Here is a 17,649-nt window from a genome sequence, read left to right as displayed (position 1 = left end):
CAACAGTCACCCGTGTAAGGTCAGGCAACATCAACCCAGCTAAAAATTCCAGAACAGACTGGGGAGAGGCTACCATGGTCTCACCTCTAGCTAAGGAACTTTTGACCGCTTAGGAGAGAAGGAAAGTCACTTTTCTTTTTTCTTTTCAATTCTTTCCTTTTCTTTCTTTCTTAAATATATTTTTAAATAAATATATAGTTCCATCATTTCCCCTTCCTCTCCTATTTCCAGCCCGTCCCATTAAGCCCCCATTCCCTTTTGAATTCATTATGTCTTATTCTTTATTATTGTTACATATGAATAAATATAAAACACAGTCTGCTAAGTCTATTTAGTGTGGCTATGCCTGTGGCCACTGGTCCCCATGCCCGAGTCTCAGTGGATGACCTCACATCATGCATATGGGTGCCACTAATTGGATTTGGTGATTAATATATAAAAATAAATAAAAACTTATAAAATGACGACATGATGTCTGATGTGTAGCTTTTGTAGGGGCTGGGAGGGGGAGGAAAGTGTAGATAGCATCCAGATACATTGTGTACATGTGTGAAATGTTTGAAAAAGAAAATAGAAGAAAACTGAGTTTGTTCTGCAAGATTAATACAGTTGTGAGTGTAGACACCTCTTTCTTCATTTCCCCCTGCCCCCAACAAACTGTCCCTTAGACCTTCTTACACTTCAAAATAACTTCTACTCAGATTTTTCTCTTGAAAAACAAACTTCGGACTTACCTCTCACACATTTAGGTATGGGATAGCTACATTCCAATAATGAGGGCTGTGCATAGGTACTTCTTAAGGATTGCGCATGAAGCAATGTTAAACTTTGATGACATATTATTATCTTAATAGGGACGAACCTAAAATTCTTAGTTCCATATGATAAACTCAATTTTTCTTTAAAGAAATGAACAAAAATTACAAAATATGACAAACTATTTTAAAATGGCCTGCATTCAGATGGGTGTGGCTTTGCAGGGGATAAAGGAAATACTTGTCTAGACATTCCAACAATCACCCACCACCCTAATGTATTCAAGCTCCCTCCTGTGTCAATCACACCAAAGAATGCCATTCTATCATCCTTTGAACCCGAACTAAGTCCCAAACTATTAAGCTAAGCACAAACCTCAGTAATGGAGAAGTTTTCTTACAGTGCAAAGATTAACGAAGAGAGAACCCAAGAACTTTGCCTCTGACAGGGAACATTGGAGAAAACCTTATGATTGACAGATCAGGTAGCCGAGCCCCACACAGCTGGCGAAGGAGAGCGGGTTGGTCTTGGGTCACATTCTTGGAGACTCCCCGCCTCATGTTCTTTCCACAGCAATGCAGTGACGTGCCCAGCTACTGCACAGTGCACTAACACGTGCCGATTCGATCGGTGCAACCACTTACTTTTATGAAAGTTGGCTTCCACAAGATGAGTGAGACATTCACTTGACTCACGTCAGAAGGAAGGAGATTACACGTGATGGTGGCGATTTTACAGGTACTGCAATCCTGTTGGACAATCAGAGATGCATGTGAAATGCTTGTGGACTGATCGCACGCCCTATACTAAAATGCTTCAGATATGTATTTCTAGGTTGACATATGCTGCACTTGGAAAACATAAAGAAAAAACATAACGGAACTTAGTTTACCTGGATTGTGCCTCTTTTGAGAACCTCAGACTTTGATATTGTCATTTTCTTCCCAGAGTTGATACCCAAAGGATCCTCAAGACTCCGGGGTCTGCAGTTCACATTCTAAAAAAGGAAAATATTTCCTCATTAGACACTGCCAAAGTCAAGAGAACAAAATGAGTTGGTGCAATAATATGAAGAATCTGTGACTGACAGCCATTGATATATATATATATATATCCACACACATCTAAGGTCTATTTGTGAGTGTGCAGCATAGGAGAGGTTGTAAGGCATCTGCGACGTATTCCTACCCCAGGTAATAATCACTGTCTTCACAGCCCTTGCAATTGCAACAGAGCTCACTATTTCACGAGTAACACAATTATGAATTTTATACTTTTTCAAAGAAAAGCTGATAAATTTCCACAATATACATTAAATTATAGATATTATTAAATTATATTATATAATTGTATATACTTTATATAGAGATATAAATATACATATATATAAAAGATAGCTATTTAAACAATAATAGAATATGTATATGTATACATTCTATTGAGGAGAAAGAAAGCATTAGCATATGTTGCTCGATATGATGCTTGTTTTCTTGGACTAGAGGGAAGTGCTAGAGGGTTCATTTTTCCTTGCCCTTAGCAAAATAATTTAATGATTACACAGCAAATACTCCGTTGCTTTGTGTTTATCTTTTTAAAATTTTTTATTGGTTATTTTATTTATTTACATTTCAAATGTTATCCCCCTTCCAAGTTTCCCCTCCGCAAACCGCCTGTCCTCCCCTTTTCCTCTTCCCTTCCATGAAGGTGCTCCCCACTCGCCCACCCACTCCAGCCTCAGCACCCTAGCAATTCCCTATGCTAGGACATCTAACTTCCATAGGACCAAGGGCTCCCCTCCCTTTGATGCCAGATAAGGCAATTCTCTTCTAAATATCTAGCTGGAGCCATGGGTCTCTCCATGTGTATGTTTCTATTTTTAATTCTGAGAATGCTTTAGCTTTTAAAAACTGGGTGAAAAGAAGGCATAATATTAAATGTTGAATTCATGCATTCACTAACTTAACACTGAGTGGATTTCTGTTTTTAGACACTAAACAGAGAATGATAATAGTAACAACAATAATAAATACATAATAATAATAATAAGCAAAACTTAAGTCTATTCAGTGCCAACAGGGCCACCATACTGGGTCAGCTTGGGTTTAAGTAAATAGTAATCTGCTTTTTTGTGTAAAGCTATGTATGGTTAGACAAAACCCATGAGGCTTCTTTATTGAATTGACTCCCCCAAATAAACTTAAAGAGCAACAAACATTTCAAGGATCCATCATGGTTCCTAAATGGCAGGCCTGAGTTCGAGCATCCTGAGCTTGTAATTACAACTTTATCTGTAAACTGAGTCTTTGTGGATGTGATTAAACAGAAGTTCTCCAGGTAAGAACATTTCAGGAAATACACGTAGGGGTGCACAAAAACATTGGGGCAGAATTGAAAACAGAATCAGAGGAAGGATGGAGTCAAGGAAAACACAGAGGTTCCGGCAAACACTAGATGCTTGGAGGGCAAGCACAGGCCAGAGGGAACCTCCAGCATCAGCACCTTGATACTGCACTTCTATCCCTCAGCATCATTAAATAATACACTATCATCTTTAGCTCCTCGCTTTCTGTAATTTCTTATCAGAGCCCTAGATATTGAGCTTATACATAGCAAGTAGTTATTAATTTTTAATTGCCTCTTCATGTTTTTCTTTAACAAAACCATACTTATCATAAGTGTCATACATAACACAAGGCTTACATATTAGCTGAAGAATGTAGCAGTGGGCTGGAGAGATGGCTTAGCAGGTTAAACGTGCTCACTGCTATCCCAGTGACTTGAGTTCTGTCTCAAGGCCTCTGGTAAAAGGCACTTGCTGCCAAGCCTGATGCCGGAGTCACCAAACCACAGGGACCAAATGGTAGGAGAGACCTGACTACTACAAATTGTCCTCTGACTTCCTCTGCGCACCACAGCACATGACAGCAAACCCCCCATACAAAATAAATAAGTAAATATAAATGTGATTTTTTAAAAGGAATTTTGAAAAGAAAATTCGAATTGAAAACCATACATGACTTACATCAGACGATGACCATCCAGTTGGGTACAGCACAGGATAACCATCTGATGTCAAATTAGGGAATGATATTGACAGCTGAAGTTCTGGCATTGGGAAATGCCCTCTTTTTCTAATCTGTAGGAAAGAAAATACACATTAAATAATTTTTGGCTCTTTTAAAAGCATTCCTTCCATTTTCCTGAGGAATTGGGTTCTTTTCTTCTTTGCATGTTTTTGTGCATGTGGTATAAGTGTATTTGTGTATGTATGTGTTCACATATATATAAATACACGTGCATGTTTGCATGGGTGTTTACATGGAAATCTTTAACTACATTTTACAAGTCACTAACTATAACTGACCCCAAATGACAGATAACAAACAGCAAATACTGCCATGTAAGATCTGAATGGTGCTTTCAGGATCCATGTTGGACATTCATTTTATAGGCACTTTCAGCCTATTTGCTGTTTCTAGCAAATGGTTAACATAACACTTGCATAAAGCATACGTTGCTCTGAGTCAGGGGCATGAAAAATATATAACTTAACATTATAGCTATATATTAGTTAAGTTGTTTTTATGGAAAACTCAGGGCATGTAAGGTTAGTTATTACATAGTTCTCTTCCGGGCAGATTAAACAAGCAGGCTGAGTACTCAGTAGGACAATACACTTCAAAGTATTATCAACTCAGGCTGAGCAGTCCAGTGAAAATATTAGTGGGAAATCAGTATTGAAAATTAACACGTCTATTACTCTCTTGCCACGTCTTCTGTGTGTGTGTGTGTGTGTGTGTGTGCGCGCGCGCGCGCGCGTGTGTGTGTGTGTGTGTGTGTGTGTGTGTGTGTTGCATGAATCTGTTTGTGTGTATGTGTGTGTTGCATGTACATAAATATGTAAGTCTGCTTGTCCCTGTGTACACATGTGCAGGTCAGAGGAGGTCAGATGTCCTCTTCTATCACTCTCTGCCTTATTTCTTTTAGACATCATCTCTCACTGGTCTAGACTTTCATCATTTAGGCTAGGCTGACTAGCCAGCATGCTCTCAGCATCCATATGTTTCTGATCCCCAATGCTAGGGTAACAGGACACACGGCATTATCTAGATTTTTTTTTTTACTTAAGGGCTTGAGATTGGAACTCAGGGCCGTGTGACTGCATAGAGAGAGCTCTTGCCCACGAAGGATTCTTCTAAGCCTATATCCAGAGTTTCTGGAGGTGGAGATCATTTACTTGATCCACGCAAGAAAAACAGTATATTTTTGGTTGCTCTAATGTAGATAATTATAATGTCCTGAAGCCCTAAGTCATCTCTAGCCTCAGCTACCTGAGACCTGCCATCACTGTTTGGGTAAGATAGATATCCACTGTCTTCCTTTCAAAACTGTATCATGATCTAGTGGTACTATCTCATTGGTTGTTGATGACCCAGTCTGATGAGCAGATTGACTTCCACCTTAGTTTCTATACGGCTTTTTTATCCACTAACTCAGAATCACCAATTGATGTCCCTGGATTGGGACCGCCAGATGCAATGCACCCTCTGGCTACCATAGGAGTATGACCTGCAGGTCCTACATATGCGTGGCTCCTCAGGAATATTTATTTAGCTGTATGGGAACTTTTTAATCTTCACCAACAGATTCCAGGACTGCCTAGCTAATAAAGCCTCCCTTAAGGAGAGCTGCTTAGATCTTCAACGATCCTCCATGATTACTGAAGGTTAAATTACTCTTTAGCCTCGGAACTATGGAAGTTCCTGACAGTGCCTGGCCCCTTACAATATGAACATGGTCCGCAACCATGGTAGTGTAGTATGCCCAGGGCTTGCTGTTCAGTTGCATGCTCTCTTCTTCTGACATTCAATCAGGAGCATATATTCTGATTCATCATGTTATCTTTCTAAAAACACCAGAAAATGCTGAAAACAAGCAGAAAAACAAAGTCTCCTACAATCCATCCACCTTAATAGTGTTTTACTGCATAAACTACTTATCTTTATTATTTACACATATTATAACATTTATATATTATATAAACAAAACCAAAGTCCATATGTTTATTAAATCTATTTTGCTATTTCCCAGAGACATGCTGGTTAGTTGAGAATATGGCCCCCAACAGCTAAATAACAAATATCTTTCAGCACTTGTCACCTATGTGAAACTTGCTGTGCTAATAATCTGGTTTACAGTTTTGCCTTAGCTTTTAACTCTAGGACTTAGATTCTCATCTCTGTTTTATTCATGAGCAGCAATGGGAAAACAGTAGAAAACAGATTAAGTCTGGAAAACTGATAAATAGCAAATGTAGCTAAGATATCATAATACACTGTTTTCCCATAGAATATATAACTGTCTTCACCAAATGAATGACACTTTATTTAAGTAATTTCATAGTGTTAAGGGTTAAAAGTTTAAGCACTTTATAAGAGTGTTGCCAAATTTTTTAATCATTAATAATTTCTTAGGGAAAATTACTGATAGTAAGTCACTAGGTCTCACCTAAATACATTGTTTTATTTTTAGTCAATTAATTTATTCTAGAGTTAATTTCAACAGTGGGGGTCTATCTTGCCCAAACATTGATGGCAGGTCTTCAGTTAATTTAATACAGCAAAACTACCAGAGATATACTGTATTATTCATATGAACGTTATTTGTAATAGGGAGTTCCCATCTCAAAGCTGGAGCCTAATAAGTTACAATAAATGAAGAACTACAACATTCAAAATTTTTTCCTTTCATTACTTTTTATTTGTTATGGTACAGAAGCCAAAGAGTATGAATTACAATATCATATTCCAGAACTGAGCAGGGAGATTGTGTTCATGCTGATTCCCAGAACGGAGTTGGTTGATCACAGAAATTTCAGCAGAAAACACAGATTCATCTCAAGAGTCTGCATTTGTTTCCATTTTGTAAGAGGACTTCATTTTTCATTGCTGACAACTCTGCCACACGTTAAGGTTGCCTCCACTTATAAGGGTGTTGTATCACTTGATGGCATACATACAAAAATCATCCATCTGAATTGGATGCTCTTTTCTTCTTGAATAATACTGAATCTCTAAGGGTTACCCTGACCCTGGGACAGCCTGCTCCAGAGCTTAGGTGACATTTGTAATAAAGAACTTAACATGAAAAGAAAATGTAGTAGAAAATATCACTTAAGGAGAGTGTGATACTAATGTTTGTAGTTTACCACATAATTCATATGAGGGCAAAAGACAGACAAGAGACAGTGATTCACTGAATAAATAAAGAGTAATAAATAAATAAATTAATTAATTAAATAAAATAAATCCCTAAAGAATTTTGAAAGAATTCATTTCTGAAATTGTCAAGATTCTGTGAAATATGATTTTCTTGGCTATACTAATATATATATATATTAGTATATTAGTATATATTGCATATATACCTTGCATTTGTAATATCTACTTGATATCAGAGTAATTTTTTCTAGGAATCCATTCTAAGTTAATATGTCTTACTATAAGGAAATTAGAGACTTTGGCTTTTAAAATTGACTCAAGATATAAATACCAGTTTGCACTTAATCTTAGCCTAAAGGTCAAGAAGTGATTATCAATTTGACAAAATTTTCTAACATAAAATTTTCTAAATTACAAAGGAAAATATGCTAGAATATAGAGAGCAAATGTTGAAATTCTTTCTTGTTTTCTTAATACCAATAACTTATTTATAATATTGACTTAGAAGTGGTTACTTACCGTATAGAAGACATTAATTTCATTCCCAATGTCCTCAGTGGAATTAATAAGCTCGGGGATAGTCTCATTGGCAGCAACTGAAATGTGGTGTTCACTTGCAGAACTTAGAAGAATTAATTGGAAAAATAAAAATAAAACACAGTACAGTTAATTTTACTTGACTTCATTTTTTCTTTCCCTACATTATACGATTCCATAAAAATATTTGCAGAGTTCAAAACAGACAGTGGTTCCTTTATCCCCAAACCTCAGTTAAATATTTGAGGATGGTAAGAATCACTTAATCCAATAGTCACTGTTGCTTACTTGATGCCAATATGTTAAATTATATGTAACTTTCAAAATATAATTTCATTGTTAACAAGTGAACAGTTTCTATGAGACCGCTAGCATTTAAATTTAGAGAAAAATCAGACAAAAATTTGATATATTTAGTATTGATGAACTGAAACGAAATTTTAAAAAAAATTTACATTTACACAATTTTAAGGCACTGTTACTGCTAGATGGAAATGCTTAATTTTCCTACAAAGGTCACAGTCCTTGGATGACCCTGGTAGAATTAAGACTATCCCCCAAAGCAGCGCTTCAGCCAAGAGAAGACAAACAAAAGATATTTATAAATGTGTGCCAAAAATTGATTTAAATTAAGTGGAGAATTGTTGGGAAAAGATTTTGTGCTGACAGAAGCGGATGCAGCAAATCAGGCAACAGACAACAGACTTCAAAGGGAAAGAAACATAAGTACCTGGCCTGTAACCCCAGCTTTCTGATCTGTCATTACCAAAGAACAAGTGCCTTACAAAACAAAACAAGATGAAACTAGACTAGGCTGACCTTGGCGTCTCTCATATTTTTATATGCATTGTACAAATTTATATAGAAACGCTTGCAATTCTGCTCCAGGAAGGAAATTCATAAGCAAGAGACTCTGTGGAGTGGAAATTTACAAACATGACGGGTATTTGAATGGAAAATAAGGTCTGGATGGAAAGAATGGTTTCTGGACAGTGGAAGAAATTAACAGGGGACCAATGAGAAAAGCTTTAGCTGCATGGGACAGAATGGGAGGTTGGATCCCATCCCACAGGATGAGGAAGAACAGCGACCAGAAATGTGACCAGAAGTACGCTGCTGACCTGTCAGAAAATGTTGCAGTTTGTCAAGGATTTTGGCTTGCTAAGCTTCTACTAAATAGGAGCTAAGCCCTGTCATTCGCACATTGTATTTTGATATTTAGAGCACATGAGTACACAAATGTTAGGGTGCATGTGGATTATTTGTGAGACTAAATTTAATATGGATGCTGGGCACCACACCAGAATTTCACGCTTGGCAGGTCTGAAGTGGCACTGCAATGCCTGCCCCTTTAAGCATCCTAGATGTGATGCTCTCAGCCAGGGACCATTTGGTGATCAGAAAGCTGACAATGTCCCTGAGAGCTCTGGGAGTACTGGGTGACTCATATCATTGTTCCTCCTATGCCTTTGCAAACCCCTTCAGCTCCTTGGGTCCTTTCTCTAGCTCCTCCATTGGGGACCCTGTGCTCAGTTCCATGGCTGGCTGAGAGTGCCCCCCTCTGTATTTGTCATGCACTAGGAGAGCCTCCCAGGTGATAGCTATATCTCATCAGCCAGCACATGTGGGCATTCACAACAGTGTCTGGGTTTTGTAACTATTTATAGGATGCATCCCTGGGGTAGTCTCTGGGTGGTCTTTCCCTCAGACTCTGCTTAACCTTTTGCCTTTGTATTTCCTTCTGTAGGTATGAGTCACCCAGTACTCCCAGAGCTCCCAGGCTCAAAACCATCAACCAAAGAGTATACATGGAGTTACCCATGGCTCCAGACACATTGACAGCAGAGGATGGCCTTGTTAGATACCAAAGGGAGGAGAGACCCTTGGTCCTGGAAAGACTTGATGCTGTAGTGTAGAAGAATACCAGGACAGGGAAGCAGGGAGGGTTGATTGGGGAATGGGGGGAGATGGTTTATGGGATTTTCGGGGGGGGGGGTAACCAGGAAAGGGGACAACATTTGAAATGTAAATAAAGAATATACCTAATTTAAAAAAGCATCTTCAATAAATAGTGCTGGTCTAAAAAAATAAAAAGAAAGAAAGAAAGCTGACAATGAATAAAGGTGGCTTCAGCCTACCTGTAAAACTGCAGCCCAACTTCATATTTCACTGGGATGGAAATATTTACTTCATTATCATAAAGAGATTCCAGTGGCTCTTCGCTGTCGCTGGAAAACAGCACAGTCACAGTCACCGTTAAATTTGTTTATTCACACCATCTCTATGCACTTGAAAGAGATTATATTGGCAACTTAATAAAATACAGAAGCAGAGAATTCTTGGTTTGTTTTCAGCGAGAGAGGAGGGGAGGCTGGAGCTGGGCATTGCTACCATTACCAAGCTGTTGATTTACAACTGAAAACCACATTCATTTAGACTATACTTATCTAAATTGTCTGAAATAATAAGAATCTGCAGGCTTAATCATTACAATGCCGAGACTTTTTGAATTCTGTGGCATAAAGACTTGGATACAAATCACCTTAGTTTATGTTTATCATGTACGAAGCTCTTGTACAGAGACTCAACTAGGCTCACACGGCTAATTGTGAATCTATCATCTTCTTACGTTGCCTTTAATAGTCTTTCCTATTTGAATACTCAGTATGCATGTTGTTTATGTTTTTTTGTATTCCTTGACTTGGGCATAATTGTCATAATATTTGAAATTTATTTATATCTATACATACATATACATTAAACACAATATGCCCATATATTCATAAACAAAGAATAGAGGAAAATATAATTTATATGGCCAGATAATGGGGAATGCAGTTTTTCTTGAACTTTACATCGAGTTGTTTAATCTCTCTCTGCCTTGGTTTTTCTATCTACAAAATGGATATTTTATCATGAAATTTTCTACAGTAGATGCCCAGTTAAACTGAATTGATTCAATTAATTTATCCATTACCTGTTAATTTATTTTCCATCTCTACAGTAATGATTATATGCAGGAAGCATGGTGGGTACTACAAACCAAGCCACTAGACCTCACAGTATATGTTCTGGTGGAAAACTATACCGAGCAGGAAGCTAAAACCCCCTTCAAGCTCTGTATTTAATCTTTCGCTACTTTAAAAAAATATATATGTAGTAGTCTTTATTTAACCAGGAAGAATTGAACTTAGTTAATAAACAAATACTTTTGTTCAAGGCAACGCCTACTTTTCTTTTTTAAAATTTATTTTCCCTTTTTGTTGAAAATAGGTGCAATGTATGAGAGAAGCATAAGTTTAAAAAATTTTTTTTTCTCACATAATATGCTGTGATTGTAGCTTCTCCTCCCTCTGCTTCTCTCGGTTCCTCCCACCCAACATCCTGACTGGATCCACTCTATTTCCTTCTCTCATTAGAAACAGAGATAATCATAAAATAAAAATGAACACATCAGAGTTGGACAAGACAAACAATCAGAAGGAAAAGCCTGAGAGAAGGAACAAGAACCAGAGACCCATGCATTCCCACACTCCAGAATCCCATAAACTAGAAGCCATAATTACACCGAGGGCCTGGTGCAGACCCACACAGGCCCTGTGCACGCTGCCTCAGTCTCTCTGAGATGAACTTTGCTCCTAGGCTCAGGGCCTGTGTTCTTGCATGTGTTCTGGGATGATGCTGAAAAGTTTTGAATGATTCAAGTAAAAATTACTGAAGTATGAAAGGGTACCATAAAATTTGAAGACCGTGTGATTATTCAGTTGACCTTGATAAATGGCTAGGGAATGTTTAAAATTAGAAGATTCTGTTAACCATAAATACAGTTTGGCAGATATGAATGACATGCAATTACGAGATAGTCTACAGCTAATATTATTAATGATTTTATTTGTTTTGACTAAGAATTCTTCTACTTTTGCTAATTACCCCCATGGTATTTTTTGTGAAGCAAAGTGGTTCATGGACTGCTAATTTCTGCTGATCTTAAAAAGCTTCAAGAAGCTACCAGTGACTCTACAACTCTACAAAGTAAAATTACCAAATTTTACATGAAAGACATGAGACACACAAATACATATATGTTCACACACATAAACCAACCTTGTTGCACTTAAATGAATGATTGCATTTTCTGAGAGATGTGATGTATTAAACTGGAATATTATTTTGAAGGTAACCTATGAGATGAAAAAGAGATATCTTAAGTAACAGATGAAGAATACATCAACTTTGAGTAAAATATAATTTATATAAAATCTCTACCTAAACAGAAATTATGAAATTACTTAGAAACATTGTCTTACAAAGTAAAGCTTCATCATAAACACACACAATAAAATACAAGATGCATATGTACTTCTAGAGGTGAATATGTAATATGTTTTGCATACCATTGTGGTATGAATGTTTTATTCATTCAAAGTTTACATGTCCAAGTTTAGTAGTTACTAATGTTACAGCAGGAGAGGGTCAGTCCTTTAGTAGACAACAGGTCTTGAATATCCACATGAGATTAATGCCCTTGTGCAAGAGTTACCAGGGAATTGCCTTTCCTACTCCCAGAGAATGCTGGAAGAAGACATCTTTGAACCAAAAAGTGTGTCCTTCTCAGACACTGGGCATGACATTGTCTTAATCTTGGATTTCTCAGCTTCCATATCTGTGAGAAATAAATTTCTCATCTATATGCTGTTCCATTCCGACTCTTCTTATAGCAGTCTGAATGCACCAAGATGCACACACCATTGAGTTTAAATGCCTTAAGTCATAGTAACAAAAAGCATGTATGCAAAAAGCATGTAAACAAAAAGCATGTATGCAAAAAGCATGTAAAAAAATAGCATGTTTGCAAACCACAAATCAAGAAGAGCCATCCTGCTTATTTTATTACCACAACCTTCCACATAAGAGTAATGAACATGATTGCCACATGTTAATAATTAGTCTCTAGAATTTACAAAGTCTACCATAATAAAACAAGGAAAACATTTGATTTGTTAATTTGGTAGTATTTTTCTCAGATCACTACAGGATAATGTAATAAGATAATACAAAAATGGCTTAGCTCTTTTAAATTATATATTTTGAAAAAACATTTAGCTTTTTTTCAATATATAAAACAGTAAGAAACAACAGAAGGTGTTACTGTATAGGTGTCACACACAGACAGCTCGATTTTTAGAAGCTCTGCCTACACACGGGCTGGATATGAATGCCAACAATTATATTAAAGTGTATATTAATATTTTAAACAATTTATTTAAAAAAATCAGAAATAATCTGCATGTTTTGTCCAATGATCTCATCACAATGCTTATGAAATTGTATTCCTCACTCTCAAAACTAATTTTATTTTGTGCCAATTGAAATATTTAAAATTTGAGTCAGGAAAACTTTCCAGAAATACCTAATAGAAACCACATAAAATAATATCTTTACATTAAAGGTTAAATAGGCATTTACAGCTTGTGAACAATTGGTGCTGTTCACAGATGGAGTGATGAAGACCTTCAGGGTCATGAGATTAGCATGGCTGTATCATAGCACATATGGAAGAAAACATCATTTGTTTTCTTCTCTTCTATACATGATCTTTATTTAGACAGAGTAAATTTCCTTTAAGAAAGATGTTTTTCCCCTAGCACTGGAGTACTGATCTCTAGTCTAGTGCAGCAGTGATTCTAAGCCTTCCTGATGCTGTGACCCTTTAATATAGTTCCTCATATTATGGTGACCCCAACTAAAAAAATTTTTTTGCTACTTTATAACTATAATTTTGCTACTGTTTTGAATCATAATGTAAATATCTGATAGACAGGATATCTGATATGTGTCTCATATAAAGGGGTTATTTATCCCCCAAAGGAGTTGTGGCCTTGAGAACTACTTCAGTAAAGGACCTTTATTGGATGGGGTTTCCCTATTTCTCCTTAACCTCCACATCTACCCTAGACACTTTAGTCTTGGTATTCTCCAGGTCTCTGTGTCTACCGGAAGGTACTGGCAGAGAAACAGGCCCGAGGGAGATGCTTATGGTATGTTCAAAGTAACTTGAATACTTAAACTGAAAGTCTAGATCTTGAACCCAAAAATATTCTCAATGTGAAACCCAAGTTGAGATTGCCTACAAATTCTTCCCCCCCCCCACTCTCTGTATAACTTAAGAGATATTTCGATTTAAACTTTTATCCCAAGCGAAAGGAATTGCTGGAAGAGAAGGAAATATCCAATTCCAGTGCCTTCCTTAAGTGCTGCAGCTGCATATTCAAAAGCAAGTGTAAGTTAGGCTGTGTTCAGTACACATAAGGTAGAAGTTTCCCCACGGACCTCGGTGTCAGAGCAAAAATCATAAAATTCTTGGAAAGAAACTGAAAGTCTTCCAGGCTATTTGAAGAACTCCCACAATGTAATAGTACAGATGACAACCTAACTTAAAAGCAGGTGAGGAGTGGGATGTGGGGGCTCACACCTCCTAGCTCTTAGGAGGCAGAGGCAGGAGAATTTCTGGGAGTTCTTGACATCACAGGTTATATCCTAAGTTTAGGACTAGCCTGAGCTCAACATGAGTCCGTGTCTCAATAAAAAAGGATTGTACCATATATTTCTCCAAAGATTGGGGTTTCATGCATGTGTGCCTGTGTGCCTGTGTGCATGTGTACCTGTGTGCATATGTGAAAAGTTACTCAAAACATCATCACCTCTTGCTGTTAGGAAAATGCAAATCCAAATTACTATAAAACATTGCTTCACATGCACTAGAGTGATGATGATGATATAATAATAATAATAATAATAATAATAATAATAATAAACCAGAAGTCTCATTTTCTACTGGCAGGAACATAAAATGGTTGTCTACTATATATTTAGCCTTTTTATTTGAATGTGACATACGAATTACTTAGCTTTTGATTACATCTTCTTGAGGATCTATAACAAAATAACTTAGACTCTTAATTCATGTAATTCAGAAGCAGTAGAAGGTTCTGTCTCACAGTTCTGAAGTCTGGGACTCCAAGATGAAAGCACCAGAAGACTGGAGTGTTATGGTCTCCTGCTTTCTGGGGACAGTATGCATCATGTGATAGATGGGGTAAAGAAACCCTCTTGAGCCTCTTTTGTGAAGCCAGGAGTCCCAAAGTCATCACCTCCTAATGCTATCATATTAGGGGTTAACTTTCAATCTACAGATTTTAGAGAAATGCAAACAATAGCAAATGCATGTTACAAGCTTTGCATTTGATGTTCATCATCATAAATTACCCCTTAAGGAACAGCTCTCAACCCTTGTGTCGAGATCCCTTTGGGGGGTCAAAAGACCCTTTCACAGGAATCACATATCAGATATCCTACATATCAGATGTTTACATTACAACTCATAACAGTAACAAAATTATGGTTATGAGGTAGCAACAAAAAGACTTTTATGGTTGGGGGGGGTCACCACAACATGAAGAACTATGTTCAAGTGTCACAATATTAGGAAGGTTGACTAATATTTATAATATTATAATATTTATAATATATTATAATATTTATAATATTAGTTGACTAATAACTGCTGCATTAGGATTTACACATTTTGCATTGAGCATATCACTTCTCATTGGCAATGATTATTTAGGTTTTACCCAGTCTTCTCACCATTTCTCCTGTCTTCAGGAAAGGATATCCAACTCTACAAGTGATATTTTGATTAGACTCACAGCTATCTTTTTGGATTCCCTAAAATTAAAAAAAAATAAGCAGATTCAGAAAAGAAGTGCAGGTGAGATATTTAAATTCATCTTTTTAGAATTTTCCCAGCTATGCATTAGGAGCTACTTTGCCAAGATTCTTGAGGAGAGTCACAATAGAGATCTGAAATCAACACTTGAGGGCGCTCTTGGGACAAGGCACACTAGTCTAGCAGGACTAGTCAAGGGAAACAGGAGCACTGTTGCTGCAGTGGTGGATGCTAACTCTTACATCTGCACAGGCAGAGCATTACACAGGGCCAGGAGTCTGGAGTCCTCGACAAGATCAAGGCTCTAAGCTGCAACCACTAGGACTCACCTCCAGCACACAATATAAGAGAAGCCGCAATACAAGGACAAGGACCTCTTGAATTACCAGCTGTGAACTATGGGTATTCCTGCCCCTCTGCCACAGCCAGAAAGCCAGCAGGAGAGAACACAGGCAGTGCCTTTTAACACAGTTTCTCTTCCAGAGACAATCGTGTGATAATTAATGCTTCTCCACATTATACTTACACTTTACATTATTTCAGATTCATAATATCTGCAAACAAAATATGTTATAGTAACAAATGATCGTTATATGAGGCTATCTTCGTTAACATGTGTCCAAATGAAATTGGAACAAATGGAGTGAATTAACAGTAATGATTTAAATTTATGGAAATTAGACTATAATGCTTTAATGCTACATATTAATGTGTGTGTGTGTATGTATGTATTATTTAACCCAGTGTCTAACACACATAAAGCAGTTTCCCAAAATTTAACTATATTCGTAAACCTAAAGATACTAGGTTTTTATATAAAATAAAAATATTCATATTAGAACTATTCATTTTAATGTGATTCAAAATACTTCAAATACACACACACACACATACATGTACACACAGGACTTTAACTTGGGGCCTACATTTGGGAATCAGAATCAAAAGCTAAGTTCAAATCTGGAAATACTGACAATTGATTCAGCATCCTATGCAAGGGATTATTGTCAAATTAATAAAATGTCAGATATAGAGATATATTATTGCCAAATAGAACCCTTTCAGTATAAATAAATAATACACATTATCTAACAGAAATCTTTGGCTAAAGTAAGGATTTTTCATAGGAAGGAAAGAAACAGTATCTTGATTTTCTCAATGGAGATTTTCCTTTCAGCACACTAACTCTTCTCTGTCTCTGTTGATGATTTTAGCTTTGGTTATATTTTTATTCCTTGGCTGAATCTTAATTTCAGTGGCTTGATGACTCTGTGAAGCACGGAATTTGGAACTATCAGCTATCCTTCTTAAGATACAAAGTCTGAGAAGAGACGTGCCTTTTCAAAGGACAAAAACCTGAAAGCTTTAAAAATCAAAGCTTGGTTGGGAAGAGGGCTGGAGAGGTGGCCCAGTGGCTAAGAGCGCTGGCCACTCTAGACTGTTCTTCCAGAAGAATGGAGCTCAATCCAAGCACCCATGTGGCTGCTCACAATGGTTTGTAACTCTAGGCCATGGGTCCAACGTCCTCTTCTGGCCTTTAGGTATAATACTGCTATGCATAAAATAAAATAACAACAGTTTGCAACTGTGACCACTAGGGTATTCTAATATTAACAAAACAGCTCCCTACTCTGCTCAGATCAATCAAATGAAAATTAATTAGCTCAGTAGCATGAAAAATAGGTTCAATCAATAGTCATTAAGAGAATGAATGATAAATATGTTTACCTCAATTCCTGAAAAAATCAGATTTGGAGAATGCTGCACCACTGTCCTGGTGTTGTACGCACTGTCTCTTTTGTTTCTGACTGTGAGGCTGACATTGAACTTGTCACTCTGGGACCTGACGATCAGGAGGCTCTTTTCTGTGGCGGACACACTCAGGGTGAGGTCTGAAATACATCTTTCCTTGTTTCCACAGTCTTTGGCAAAAGGAATCTGAAACGGTTCACAGGAACATGTTTTATAGCCGAGGTAAAGATTCCTGAAAACTACCTATTAATTTGTGTAAGAGAAATGGTCTGGTGCCCAAGCAAGAGAGACAGCGCAATGAGGAAACTGATTGTAGTGCTGAGATCGTAAGGGATGTTACGCTTACTGCTGGCTTTATGGGGAAAAGAATAAATATCAACTTGTACTCTTAATTTCCAGGTCCTTTAACAGAGGCAGTTTTCACAGATTGTTTAAACTAGTATCTGCTTCCCAATGAAGGGCAACTTTTAAAGCTCAAGTCAAGAACTCTAAGCTCTAAATCAATCAACTTCATTTCTATGATTTTCTAGTAAACAGAATGAGGTGATAAGGAAGCCTGTGAAGAGGCAGGGAAATGATCCAGCCATGTATTGGAAACTTCACTTGATTCTTCTTTTTAAATTCCACCCTGCACCCCTTAATCAGCCTATTGTC

At 37.1% G+C, this 17,649-nt stretch overlaps 1 protein-coding gene across 1 annotated transcript in view; it reads right to left on the bottom strand.

The window, feature by feature from the left end:
* Itga1 (integrin subunit alpha 1) overlaps positions 1-17,649 on the bottom strand; it is a 151,572-nt gene that overhangs the window by 12,595 nt on the left and 121,328 nt on the right. Inside the window, exons 19-26 of the mRNA XM_052160041.1 lie at positions 16,972-17,181; positions 15,162-15,242; positions 11,619-11,695; positions 9,653-9,742; positions 7,497-7,599; positions 3,779-3,892; positions 1,649-1,753; positions 1,401-1,505 (exon numbers count right to left, since the gene is read on the bottom strand). Of these exons, the coding sequence (XP_052016001.1) occupies positions 1,401-1,505; positions 1,649-1,753; positions 3,779-3,892; positions 7,497-7,599; positions 9,653-9,742; positions 11,619-11,695; positions 15,162-15,242; positions 16,972-17,181 (885 nt within the window). The remainder of the gene's footprint in view (positions 1-1,400; positions 1,506-1,648; positions 1,754-3,778; positions 3,893-7,496; positions 7,600-9,652; positions 9,743-11,618; positions 11,696-15,161; positions 15,243-16,971; positions 17,182-17,649) is intronic.

The sequence above is a fragment of the Apodemus sylvaticus genome, chromosome 16, assembly GCF_947179515.1.
Source record: "Apodemus sylvaticus chromosome 16, mApoSyl1.1, whole genome shotgun sequence".
NCBI lineage: Eukaryota > Metazoa > Chordata > Mammalia > Rodentia > Muridae > Apodemus > Apodemus sylvaticus.
The sequence above is the reverse complement of the archived record's forward strand: the minus strand, read 5'-3'. Positions and strand labels throughout refer to the sequence as shown.